Source organism: Scomber japonicus, chromosome 3, assembly GCF_027409825.1.
Source record: "Scomber japonicus isolate fScoJap1 chromosome 3, fScoJap1.pri, whole genome shotgun sequence".
Taxonomy (NCBI): Eukaryota; Metazoa; Chordata; class Actinopteri; order Scombriformes; family Scombridae; genus Scomber; species Scomber japonicus.
In genome coordinates, this window is record NC_070580.1 from 9,666,720 (window position 1) to 9,680,103 (window position 13,384).

The 13,384-nt window shown below is 38.7% G+C and overlaps 2 protein-coding genes across 2 annotated transcripts; one reads left to right on the forward strand and one right to left on the reverse strand.

Moving 5' to 3' along the window:
* Nucleotides 1-2,842: 2,842 nt before the first annotated feature.
* psmd6 (proteasome 26S subunit, non-ATPase 6) lies at nt 2,843-6,749 on the reverse strand. The gene is made up of 8 exons (XM_053315367.1): nt 6,485-6,749; nt 5,793-5,998; nt 4,474-4,619; nt 4,157-4,376; nt 3,895-4,003; nt 3,613-3,781; nt 3,168-3,245; nt 2,843-3,071 (listed from the first exon to the last, which is right to left on the reverse strand). The coding sequence occupies exons 1-8, from the start codon at nt 6,627-6,629 to the stop codon at nt 2,975-2,977; spliced, it is 1,170 nt and encodes a 389-aa protein (XP_053171342.1). The 5' UTR covers nt 6,630-6,749; the 3' UTR covers nt 2,843-2,974.
* An 861-nt stretch (nt 6,750-7,610) lies between these two features.
* On the forward strand, nt 7,611-12,904 carry slc2a9l1 (solute carrier family 2 member 9, like 1). The gene is made up of 12 exons (XM_053316312.1): nt 7,611-7,637; nt 8,986-9,081; nt 9,313-9,473; nt 9,551-9,675; nt 9,759-9,888; nt 10,136-10,284; nt 10,622-10,809; nt 10,915-11,025; nt 11,397-11,498; nt 12,193-12,268; nt 12,393-12,520; nt 12,669-12,904. The coding sequence occupies exons 1-12, from the start codon at nt 7,614-7,616 to the stop codon at nt 12,852-12,854; spliced, it is 1,476 nt and encodes a 491-aa protein (XP_053172287.1). The 5' UTR covers nt 7,611-7,613; the 3' UTR covers nt 12,855-12,904.
* Nucleotides 12,905-13,384: the final 480 nt, after the last annotated feature.

The following is a 13,384-nucleotide window of genomic DNA, read 5'->3' on the forward strand; positions in this document are numbered from 1 at the left end:
GGAGACAACAAGCCGATCTCTTCCGTGTTTGCTGAAGAATGAGTGTGTGAATGTGCGTGCGTGTACGAGTATTTTTTTCTCATGTCAGATTCTGCTGGACTACTGGAATTTCCAACTTAACTACACCCCCAGCGCCTGATCTCAGAAGCCTTGGAAGGAGAGCAGGAGGAGCAACAAAAAAAACCTGTTACTTGCAACACCTTAAAACAACACACAATCACCTTGTTGTTTCACCTTTCCATTAGCGTGACTCTCTGGTGACACGTCGAGTAACCTCGGGGTTACATGAGCCGGTTGGGACGATCTGGTCAATTCTTTTATTACCCAGAATAATTATGCAAGTGTTACCTTTTTATGATTTCTTATGAGCTTTTTACACTGAACTACAAAAGAGTCTTTGTAGATGTGGTGAAGACAGTAATGCTTTCAAATGTGAAAAGGACGCCTGATGTGCCCATTCGATTGAATCTTTTGTCAAGAGATAGTTTGGTCGAGAGGACACCTGTTTTATCTGAATCTTTTCATTGTGCAAAACGATAGCCACAGTAGACCTACCCCCAACTGTGAACAGCACTAAATAACTTCTTTCTCCACAGGCACTGCTTAGCTGTCCACAAAGCTAGCCAAAAGCTGCTATCAGCTTTGCCAATTACTTTATTTTATAACTAAAAAAGGGTGGGTGGTCTTGCCCATGAAGCAGCGATGGTGCATTGCCTGTGTGGATATCAAGAAAAATCTGTGCAAACCATATTAATGCCACAACCTTTTCTCTAATAACTCTTGAGAGAATTACTTTGTACCCATACGAGCTGTGTGAAACGCACAGCTGTTTGTGGGCAGATGTGAATTGTAATGTTTGTTGTTTTTTTTTTTTTTTTTTTTTTTCCTACATAGGGAATCAGGTATGGTACGTCTTAACTGGAGCAAACTTTATGCACGTCAGCTGTCTTTTGTGAGTATGATTGTCCCTCCTATGTGTAACCACTACCCAAGCTCTGGATGTTCAAAGTTCAATGCCTCACCGTCATACTACGTCGGTGTGGTGAGTTGCAAACGATTTGTCACAGTAGAATGGATAGCCAGGCATTATACTCTATTCCTATGACATAATGGAGTCTTAAATCAGGCAATACTCTCCCATCTCGTTTGGGACGTTTTTGCTTATTTCGAGCGGTCTCGAGTGGGTTTAATGGTGCGAGATTCATGGAGATGGCTTCACGGGACTTATTGAAACATTTGGCAACACCTGTCAATTTATGGAACCTCCACTGATGTCAGTTAGTGTGGAAAGTTAAAGGAGGCAATTTCCTTTTTTTTTTTTCTTTTTAAAAAAAACAACTTTAATTTAGCTTTTTTCTTGTAGCCAATGTATCAAAACAAGTATTGAAGTATCCCTATTTGAGAATACATATTTTGTTAACAAATTGTACATAGTGAAATATGTATTTTTGCACAGGCATTTTTTCGTACACGCTGAATCTTTTGGTACAATTTAAAAAAAGAAAAAAAAAGTCATTATTTATTTAGTAAACAAGATGAAAAGTCAGAACTTGATTATTTGAAGTGGTTCACTGCCAACTCGATATAATGCAATACGCCTACATGTAGAAGCTGAAGCATCTCATGAATCGTGTACTGAGATCCTTTTAAGGAACAAAGGTGAAGTGTTGCCACTGTAGCATGTGTCTGTATGACAGAGGATACCTTTATTCACTTTGCAAGGTCTCAATCACATGTGCTTTTACAATACATTTTACGTTGCCTATGAATCAACACAACAAAAAATGTTACTATGTGACCCAATTAGCCTGTGATTTTGAAAAATGTCCTGCAGGCTTGAAGTTGTGCCCTTTGTCTGACCAATTTCCACGGACTCCTCAGTCATACACTTCATAGATGGTGTACCTTAAAACACATTTCACGATTGAAATACTTAAGTTCTTTTATAAGGCTGAAGGGACTTTAAGCAATCACTGCAAGGAAATAGAACACTTTCAAACAGTTCACCTGCTTGCATCGTTGTTGCCAAACAAGTAATTAGAAACACAGCTTTTAAAGAAGTAGTTTGCAGCCTTTAAAAGAAATATCAAATTAAAGAAAGTGCCTGAATTTGTTTCACCCTTACTGTTTGAGGACAGTATTCTTTGGGTTGTTTTACCTTACTTGAATGTTCGAAGTGTTTAGGGAGTTTGCTTTTAAATTTGCCTATGAACCCTAAATGTGGTAAAACCTGAGCTTGTCAGCTGCCCAGTATGAAACACTTAGTGTTGTGCGATTTTTTTTTTTTTTGGGGAAGGGGGGGTTGGGGTGGGTGGTGGGGGTTTATCCAAGTTTTCCAGACAAGACGTTAAAAAAATATTTTGTGTTCTCGTCAATGTGTGGCTTAAGCCCCCCTCTGGTTTACTGGGAGTTGTACATTAAAACATTCAATCAAGTGTTTTTGTTTACCCTCAAACTCCACTGACATCTCGTCATGGTTTCCAGTCGATGGAAACATAGCGAGGTTGGTTTTTCTACTAGCACCATAGACTTGGAATGTGAAAGTGAGAGAGAGAATACAGCTCGTGTCTGGGAGGAAAAAATAAATCCACCATTCATACTATGTAAAAGCGTGTATAGAATTTTTTTTTTGTATACATTATCAAATCATTTTCAGCTGGACTTATGTATTGGCTGCTATGTAATTCGTGAACAAAACATAGATTAGAATTAATATTTAAAGAAAAAAAGATTGTATAGTATATTTGTTTTGTAACAAGTTTCTGTAAATAAAATAATTTATACTGCTATTTATATGAAATGATGTCTCTGCCTCTTTCCTAAAAGAAATGAAGACAAATGGAACAGTTAAACAAAATTTTTATTATATACACAATATAAGAGTCACTTTGTCAGACAAACCACAAGGTGTGGGTATACCAAGAACATTGCAAGGTGACCCCTTGTTGTAATGAGAAAAATATGGCCTCCGTAGTTACATGTTGATAACTCTTGACAACTTCTGGACTCTGTTGAGCAGCAGGTCGCCCTTCTTAATGGTTTCCTGGTACTGCCAGTTTTTGCTATCAGGTCTGTGGAAGAGCACAGGAAAAAACAATTTAGACCTCTGCTTCTAATTATATAGTTATTTCCTGGAAGTACTGTGGTTTGAAGAAGAATAACGTTACCTATTGGTTTCCACTATCTCGTTCACTTTATCGATTTTGCAGTGGAGACGGCCAGCGGCTATGAATCGGGACAGTTCCCTGAGGAAGGAGAGGAGAGATACGGTTCAGTTAGCCAGAACATGATGCTTCCCAAAAACCTTAAAGGGAGCATATGGTAGGAAAAAGCACTTCATGTTCCCAGAAAGCTTTTCTACCATTTTAATAGTGACTCAACAGCGATTACAGTACACAAGTAAAGCTCACTGGGTGCAAGATTTAGGTCATTGGTTTCCATTCGTAGTGTGTAGTTTTGTCTGTCTCCAGTATTTAGTCATCAAATACAGTTCTGACTACAAATAAAGACACAAAGAAGTTAAACCATCTCACATCTAACAATTAATTATGTGGGATTATCTGGTAGAACTATACGATCTGAACAGCCTAGCCGTCGTGTGTGGACACTCACTGGTCGATGAACTCTGTGCTGACTCCGAATGCCTCGGCCATGTAGCCCAGGGTGAGGGAGCGGTAGGACTCTAGGAGCTGGCTGTAGGCCTGTATCCTCATCTCCCTCACGTAGTAGCGGTAGTGTGGCGCAAAGAGCCAATCCTTCTTCATCTCCTGCTCCACTGTCGCTGTAACGCAATTAGACGACATTTTCTTAGTTTTTATTCTAAGATGTGTGGCAGAGCATGACCAGGAAAACATTTTTAAAATACATGATGGAATACATATAAGGCATCCTTACCCAGAGACTGGAAGAAGACAGAGTAGCGGCACTCATAGAGGGAGAAGAGATACTGGCGAACAGTAGGCAGACTGTGCAGCACCTCCAAGATCTCTGCTCCCTTTATTACCTACAGAGGAACACATTTAACAGCAGTGTTGATGCCAACTGTGTCAAAAAATGTACAATATGCAAGTTATAATGTGTTATGATTTAGTGGTCAATTCGCTGCCTTTTTCTGTCTTTAACTGCAGTTGATCTTGGAATATGTCTCCTTGCCTACCTTTTCACGGAGGTCAGGCCTTTTGAGAGCGATCATGCAGACGTAGACAGTGTAGGTTACAAAAGTCTTGTAGTCCATCAGCTCGTAGGAAGTAAAGGTGGATACTGTGTCAAGGAAGAGCTCGGCGGCTTGCTTGAAGTCCCTGATGGCCACACAGTACAGACCCTGGTAGACCTTCAGACGATTCCTCCTGTCCCAGTCTCCTCCCTCTTCGATAAGGCTGTGGAGAGAAGAGATGTGCAGGGAGGAGAATAATGAGTACTTCAAAGACTACAGAGACTGTCAGTGGAGATGTTGCAGAACAACGGAGCCTTTACGTTTTGGCTTTCTCCGAGTTGCGCGTGATGAGGTCGCTATCCATGTAGAAGAGGCCGATCCTCAGCAGGTAGAAGACGATGTCTAGTCTGTGACCCAGAGCCACTGTCTTGTCGTAGGTCTTCCTGAAGGCTGTTAGGGCGCCCTCCTGTAGAGGCACAACACAGAGGCAAATAATGTCAGTCAGTTCTGCTGAGACAGAATACAAACAATCATTCTGCATACTGCTATACAACTCCTGTAATATTATAAGAATACATGTCACCCAAAATACTAAGAATCTTATATTGTAAATGGTGGACTCAAAAGTGCCACACAAACATGAAGATTTTGGCTCTGATACAAAGCAGTGCTCACTGAACAGGAAAGTAATCAGTGAGTGATATTGTCTTGAGAAAATATACTTGACGTTAGAGCAGCAAGGATTAGTCGATTAATCAACTAGTTGTTCAACAAAAAAGTAATAGTCAACTATTTGATAATGAATAATGGCTCTAATTTTTTCAAAGTAAAACTTTTGCTGGTTTTACCTTCACAAATTTTAATTAATTCATGCTTTTCATTGTCATATCTTTGAGTTTTGGACTCTTGGTCAATCATTTCAAATAAAAGAATGAAGCCTTTACAAGCATTCTCACTACTTTCTAACATTTCCAAGCAAATTAATCAAGAAAATATTGTATTACTTTGAATTCTTCCCATTGACGAGTCAAGATAGTGATGCCTGTTGCTTTAAGTTAAAACGACGCCTGAATAGAGTGTTTGTTAAAGATATGTTGCATCCTTCTAGCACTACCATGTGTAATAGTCACAAAGCTAAGGTTATAATCTAATGTGAACTGTCAAATGACAAATAACTCTTAGCTACTTAGAAGAAAATGAAAATGTATGATTTTGAAATAACACACCTTAGTCTAAATGTTGTCAACATGATTATGGAGTTAAGTCTTGGCCGATAGGTTATTATTAATGTTAAGTCAGCAAAACTACTGAGCTTTTTTTTTTCTTTTTTAAAGATTTACCTTCTAAAAAGTCTCTCCAGCCACTGCTACAGTAACACGTCAACAAATAAAAGATGAAGACTGGAGATAACAGTTCCATGTATCTGTTTACAATATGACACCCATATTTCTATTATTATTTCGCAATAAAATATTGCAATAATTGTTTTGTCCGATAGTGTGTCTTTTAATTAAAGGGCTACTTCATGTAAACCATTGTCATCACTCATTCTTGCCTGCTACAGTGGCAGAGAGACTAGATAAACCGCTCGGTGATGATGAAAGTTCAATCAAATCATCCGTACAGGAGGAGGACTTACCTTGTCTCCGATCCTGATCAGATACTCGGCTTTGGCCATCATCGCGTCTCGTATCTCGCTCTCTCCCAGACTCTTCTCTGCATCCTCCAGCACATCGTCCAGACGCTTCAGTTCCTCCTCGTTGGCCTTCTTCATCTTACTCAGCAGGTCGCCGTCCAGCTGCCACTTCAGCTCCTTACACAGAGGTTCATAATACGGTGCCATGTCTGGAGCACAGAGAACATGCTTTTACTTATTGACCTGAGTGTGACAGTCTCAGTTAAATAACGTTTACGACATAAAATTATCATCCTGACACATTAAAGTCGATTTTCTACCAAAAAAAAAAACTTTATAAAACTACTTATTATGTCCCTTTTTCTTTATATATGTGGCCATATAAAAGCTATAAAGATACAACAAGGCGTGGAAATATGATAATTTAACCTATTTTTAGCAACATTTAACACACAACCCTCCTCAAGAGTTTGCTTGTCGTCAGCTAGCCGCTATTAAAGTTAGCCAGCAAGCTAATTTTCCTGCGATGCTAGTTGAGTCAAAAATAAAGTGAATTAACGGACTTAACAGCTTTTATTTGCAATTTTGCACACACTCCACTACACGTCTACATGCATACGGTGATATATGTCTGCAGCGTGTAGGTAATGAGCTGACAAGTGAGGGTAACGTTACGAAATGAAATGCTAACTCACTGTTAGCTTTGATAGCATCCATGAGCTCTGTCTTCACTTTAGCATCCTGCCGGTGACCGTCCATTGTGAGCAAGAACTTCAGCTGGGCTATCCTAAGGTCGGGGTTCTTAGGCAGACCCTCTTCCTCTAGGTTCTCTAGCGGCATTTTTTTTTGTTCAAATCAAATAAGCAAAGATGAGAAATGGAAAGCTTTTCTTTGTGTGGACAGAAAACACCTCGTCAACGATGACTACGGAAAACACTGAGGAGTGTTGCTTCCGTCGGACTGTCAGTCATAGAGGGAGGAAAAGAGCGGAGACAGCCGGACACTTAACTAAGCAAAGTGCTGTTTACTGCCTCCTGCTGGACAGAACTGGGAACAACAGCTGAGTGCAAAGAGAAATTTGTCACTTTCATGTACACATTACATACCCAAAGTGCTTCACAGAGTACGCAGGCAGAAGCACAAAAACAAAATGGTAGAAAACAATAAAAGCAAGCACATATTTTTGCAGCTAGCCTACAATAAATCAACATACACTCATCGGCTATTTTATTAGGTACACACCTGTGCAATCTAATGCAATCCAATACAACAGCTCTGCCATAAATTCTACTTTAAAGAAACTCATACATTTTCAGTTTTTGTTGATATTATTAGAAAGGTGATAATTCAAAGTTTATTTATTGAGGTCGTAGTGGGTGGTGCTGCTGTGCTCAAATGCATTATATTGAATGGTGTTTCTACTATTTTGTCCATCCCATTAACTTACTTAAGGGGGGCAAAACATTAGGAGCACTTTTTGGCACTGTTTACATTTTTCCAGTCTTCGTAGAGTAATGTATAGGCATTTCTACAAAGTACAGGCTATGTGGTTTGCCTTCTGTTTATTGTACCCCTGCATTAACACAGTATTGGAATGTATGATAAGAGCAAGCTTGATCATACCGACTGTCCTGCACAGCAACATCAGTCCAGTGCACAAGGAACATGGGTGACTCAGTCACTGTCCGGGTGGCTGTGAGACTGCTGGGTGTTTTATTTGTAGTTAGAACATCTGAAAAGTTAATGATAACCACTCGGGAATACTTAACAGAGTCCCTGCAGTCTGAACATAAGTACTATAAGGTCCATGCCATTAGAGACAGAATGGAAACGGTGCTGCGGCAGCTGGTAGGCTTTTATTGAATTCTATTGAATGTGTTTACTGGAAGTCAATTTAATTTTCATTATATGTAAGTGTTCACATGACACTTTGCATCATAAGAAAAAATATGATCTTGTTACACCGTTAAATCATAAAACATTATTCAAATGTTGCTATGTTTTTTCCGATGTTGAACATTATGTTTTGGCTCAAACAAATTTCTATCAACAGGGGAAATTGACAAGAAAAATATATAACAGATGACGTCCACTTAAAAGCTTTTTCTAGAGCATGAAACAGGTTGTTTGTGTAAGCTCAATGACTCATCCAAACCACTGTTTTAGCTGAGTCATTCCACTTTTTCAGTTTCTGAGTTATTGTGTTCACCATTCATTCAAAAACAACAAAAAGGAGAACAGAGCACTTATAGAGATGAACAATCTTATAAATTATAAAATATATTGTGATTTATAGGAGTCAGAAAAACATGATAAGGGAAGAGTGTACCAAGTATTATATAATATTGTTTATTTTACCCCAAAGTTTGGCAGTTTAGCTTCAGACAGAAAGAGTCTTTTTGACTTAACTGTAAATACACATCAATATAGATTGCATGACATTATTATAAATTATAAAAATAGTTAAATACTACTAAATATCTTAATTGAGATCATGAGAGCAGTTGTATATTAGTCATCAAGATATACACAAAGTGGTCCTTAATCTAGGGGAGACATTTAGCATCTTCTCTATGCTTTTACAATTGTATTTCTTCATGTAAGACCAGATTTCTTTCCTTGTACATTTTATTAATAGTGTTTGCTGTATTCATTTCCATTTAATTACACCAAAAGATATCCTAGATGATTACGCTACTTGTCAGTTTAGAGTATAATTTCACACATATATATTTGCCTCATAAAAATTAGTATTAGAGAACACATAAAACTGACCGTACAGTATGTTACACCTTATAAATTAGGTTTCAGTAAAGAGGAGTGTTGATTTAGTTAATTCAATATGACAGCTCAGGAAAAACTTCCAGGTTCCTGTAGTCTATAGTGGTTTAGGTTGGAGCATTTAATTGATAACCCTAAAATGATGGACTTGTCTACATAATTAAAATCCAGGCCTGATGTGTCAAGTGAGCTTGTACATTACAGGAAAATATCTAGAAGTAATTAAATGAACTTAAACTATTAGTGTCTTTGAGTGAGTCTGCAGACCCAAATCATAGCTGACTGTAAAAAGGACCATCACATTATGCGAATCAAGGATTATGACATAAATAAAAATGTGCTTTTGTATTTCATAAACCAGATATCCTGTTCTATCACTACTGTGGGCCTACTTGTGCTCTTCACTGTCTTGTAGACCCGTGGGAACGCTCTGTTCCTTATCATTATTTTGGGAATTGGAGGAAGCTTTCAATCTGGATACCACATCACTGGCCTGAGTTCTCCCTCACCGGTGAGAGACATCACTTATAACCTCTTTTTTTAATATAAACTTCACCTTTCTATTTCTTTGAGCTCCTACACTAAATTTAGAAACTCAACTCAAACACACCCTGTTGAGTTCCACCTCCAGTCATTGAATGAAAGTAGGGAGAGTTTGTTGAGCCTATTTTCTGTTTTCATTCCTTACAAAGTGAATAGAGTTCAAACTATAAAATCTTCTCCCTTAAATCTGTCACTGCAGTACATAAAGCGCTTCATCAACAGCAGCTGGTATGACAGATATGAAGAGCCTCCACCCGAGGCGACGGTCACAATCATCTGGTCTCTTATTGTCTCCATGTACGCCGTTGGGGGACTATTTGGCGCTGTCAGTGTCAAATTTATCTCAGACATGCTTGGACGGTGAGTAAGACACTAAATGCAATGTTAAGTGTTTATCATCCATACAGGACTTAAAGGGATATGTGTTCCTTCATCAGAAAAAGGGTGATGATCTGCAACAGCTTTATTGCCATTGTTGCAGCAGGGATCATGCTGACAAGTAAAGGGGCCAAATCCTATGAAATGATCATTGTGGCAAGAATCCTGCATGGCTACACAGCAGGTAGGTGCACATTCTGTGACAAGAATAATACATCACACATAAATACATGAGAACATTTACCTGACTCCTCTCATGACCTGCAGGTTTGGGAGTGAGCGCCCATTTGATGTACCTTGGTGAGATTTCACCCAGGAAGATAAGAGGCGTTGTGACTCTAACCTCAGCAACCTTTACATCACTCGGCAAACTCTCTGGACAGTTTTTTGGACTGAGGTATGCATGCAGTATGTTAAGATAATAATGAAGCTCAGCCTACACTAAATATACAAGATTTTACTGACATATTTCTTTTACTAAAGGAGATTTAGACAAAGAGAAGAACATGAGTTAGCAAAGAATTTTTAAGCTGTGAGACACACTGAGTGGATTGTGTCAAAAGAGCTTCGACTCAGTGTCGGAAAGTACTCATCTTCTACAGAAAAAAACTGAACTGCACTACTTGATTTTCCTCCATTTTCAGTGAGATCCTTGGTCGAGAGGAGCTGTGGAACGTCGTCCTCTGTGTCCCTGCATGTTTCTCTTTGGTTCAGATTATAGCATTGCCTTTTCTTCCTGAGGCTCCCAGATACCTGTTCATAGAGAAAGGTGATGTTAAAGCTTGTCATAAAGGTTGGTATGTTTCCTCATATCCAAACATTGCCCAAAACTATTAAGTATTAAAATCTAATGTAATCATCTGTGTAAGAAATACTACCTGAAATTCATCAAGCAAGATTTGAGTCATAAGTGTCAAAAAGGCCTTTAGTGTAGTAAGTAATGCATTTGAAGTAAAAGTATCAAAAGCACATTGTTTAAAACCATTAAGAGGCCTATAAAGTACCATACATGTCCCACAAAATATACAAAGTGCATTATTTCATTATATGGAAGATGTAGGTCACATTTGTATTGCAGTGTTATCTTTTCCTTCTAGATAATCTTTACTCTCAGATCTTTGTCATTACAGCTCTCCAGAGTCTGTGGGGTCAAGGTGACTTCAAACAGGAGATGGATGAGATGCTGGCTGAGCAGGCAGCAATTGAAGCAGCCCCACCCACAACCTCTCTGCAGCTCCTGAGGGACAGGACTGTCCGATGGCAGCTTCTCAGCATGTCCCTGATCTACTGCTGCAATCAGTTATCAGGCATGTCTGCGGTGAGGACGGTCCCTAAGTGGCTCTGAATACAACAGATACCCAAGAATTGACATTATGGCCTCTCAAAAAACCAAAAAACCAATGCTTCTCTCCCTAATTCCCAGATCAGTACTTTTTCTTTTGACATCTTTCTGAAGACGGGTATACCGAGAGACAAGATCCGCTATGTCACTCTTGGTCTCGGAGTATCTGAAATCCTCACCTCAATCTCCTGTGTGAGTAACCCCCTCAGTGTGTACCTGAGTTCTTTCACTCCAAATGTCCATCTCCTTAATGGTACAGGCTGTCTTTTCTTTATGTGGACTTTCAGTTTGGCAAAGAAATGTTGCTATTTTTTTAGTTTTACCTCCTAGTAAAGACTCTTTGGTCAATATTTCAGCTTTTCAAACTGCTACCACTTGTTTCAACAGCTCTTTTTAAATGGTTTTTGTATGTCTATATTTTATGTTTTGGATCTGTGTGCTTTTGTGTGCATGATTTCCTGGTGAATATGTGGAAAAGTGTTATATGTGTATGTGTATAGGTTGTTTTATGACAGAAATCCAGCCAATAGCAAGTATTCTAATTCTACCTTTCTCTCTGTCAGGGTCTGCTGATTGAGGCAACAGGCAGGAGGCCATTGTTCTGGGGGGGTTATGGTGTCATGTCTGCTTGCTGGGTGTTGGTCACTGTCACACTCAACCTAAAGGTAAATCTGCCATTGTTGAATACTGAAAAAGATCTAGCCATGTGTGAAATCAAGTCACGGAAGACTGTTTTTTGAAACTGGTTGTCATTCGTGGTCAGTGCTTTAATCCCTGAGCCACAGAGGTAATAGTTTTGGTTTCATTTTCACAGGTTTTTAAATATCTGACTCTGAGATTACTGCCTCCACACAGACACAATGGAAACAAATGGAAATCTGTCCATGGTGCTTACAGTTTTGTAAGATAACATTTTTAAAAACCCAGCGACAAAATACCTCCCAGGAACAATGTCTGATTAATCCACAAATTGAACTGGAACCACTTTCTAATAAGAAAGATAGTCTCAATGAACATGATAAATTAAATTTTATTCACCTCTATGGTATCACATTTGCAGAAATCTCAGAAGCTGTTATCTCAAAGCCTCAGCAGATAAAACAAAAAACTATCTGAATACTGAAGCTTGACACTAATTAGGTGCATTGAATTAAAAAAAGAAAAGAATTGGAAACCTTATCTTGAAATGATTCCTTCTGTAGCTCATAATTGTGAGAGAAGGTTTTAATTATGAGGTCTAGATCTTACCAGAGAAGATCTCATAATTAAGAAGAAACTATTCAGTTTTTTCTTCGGTGAATGTGATGCACTTTTGTATGACACCACTAAGTAATTTTGTCATTTTGGTGATGCATGCAGGATTCCAGCTATTGGGTTCCTTATATTGCCGCTGGTTTGATCATCGTCTTCATAATCTTCTTCTGCGGAGGACCAGGTAAATGCTTAACAGAATGGCAATTGAATACATTTCACACTGTTCTAATGGATTGCAGAGGAACAATGTTTGCATGTAAAAAGAATTAATTCAATCATCTGTGTCGTCTCTGTGGTTCTTCCAGCGGGAGCAACAGCTACTCTCAACAGTGAGATTTTCATCCAGTCCAATCGAATGGCATCATTAGTCCTAATGGGAATCCAGCGCTGGTCTTTATTCGCTGTGCTTGGCCTAGTCTTCCCATTCCTTATTGTGAGTACAAACCCACCCAAAAATAAGCAACAAGTTGAAGTTTATCTTGATTTTGAAGATAAAGATACCATCAATACCATTAGACTATGTAACATGTCAAAACATGAACTTTGTCCTGATGCTTTATTGTCCATTTCCTCTGTCCCAGAATGCTCTGGACTCGTATTGCTTTGTGATCTTCGCCTGTGTGTGTCTGTTGGGTTCTCTTTACACCTTCTTCATCTTGCCTGAGACTAAAGGAAAGACCCTGCTGGAGATCGCAGAAGAGTTTAAGGCCATCACTGTCTGTGGAAAATCCTTCATAGAGGAACAGAGATTAGAAACCAAGTTATGAGGCAGTCCAGATATAGTAGTTAATCAATCAATAAAGGACATTAAATACACTATCCAATAAATACTGTATCCTATATATGGGGGGAAAGTTGAATATGGAGGGAACTATAGTGTTTTATTTCTTGTCTTTGCCCATAAACAGGTCACTTCTAATGCCAGGTTACTTTCATTCACTTATTCTTTATTTTTCTTCATGTATTTTGTTCTGCAGCAGTTGCATTTTCAGATCATCCCACACAAGCACCAACACCAACTTAAACACCCAGAGCAGCAAATAACTGGTGAAATCAACAGTTACTGTATACTTTTACACCCACTCAGTGGTCACAGGGTGAATATTCAGAATAGAAAGTATAAAAACAGTAACAGGTTAGACCAAATGATGAGGTAAAAAAAAGAAAAAAGAAAAGCCTCATATGATTTAGCAAAAAACAGATTCCAAAGACCTATTTTTCCCTTTTGTATGTGTGATACAGCAAATTTCTGCATGGAAAGAACAGGAAGCTTTTTGAAGCTTTTCCTTTAAAATAT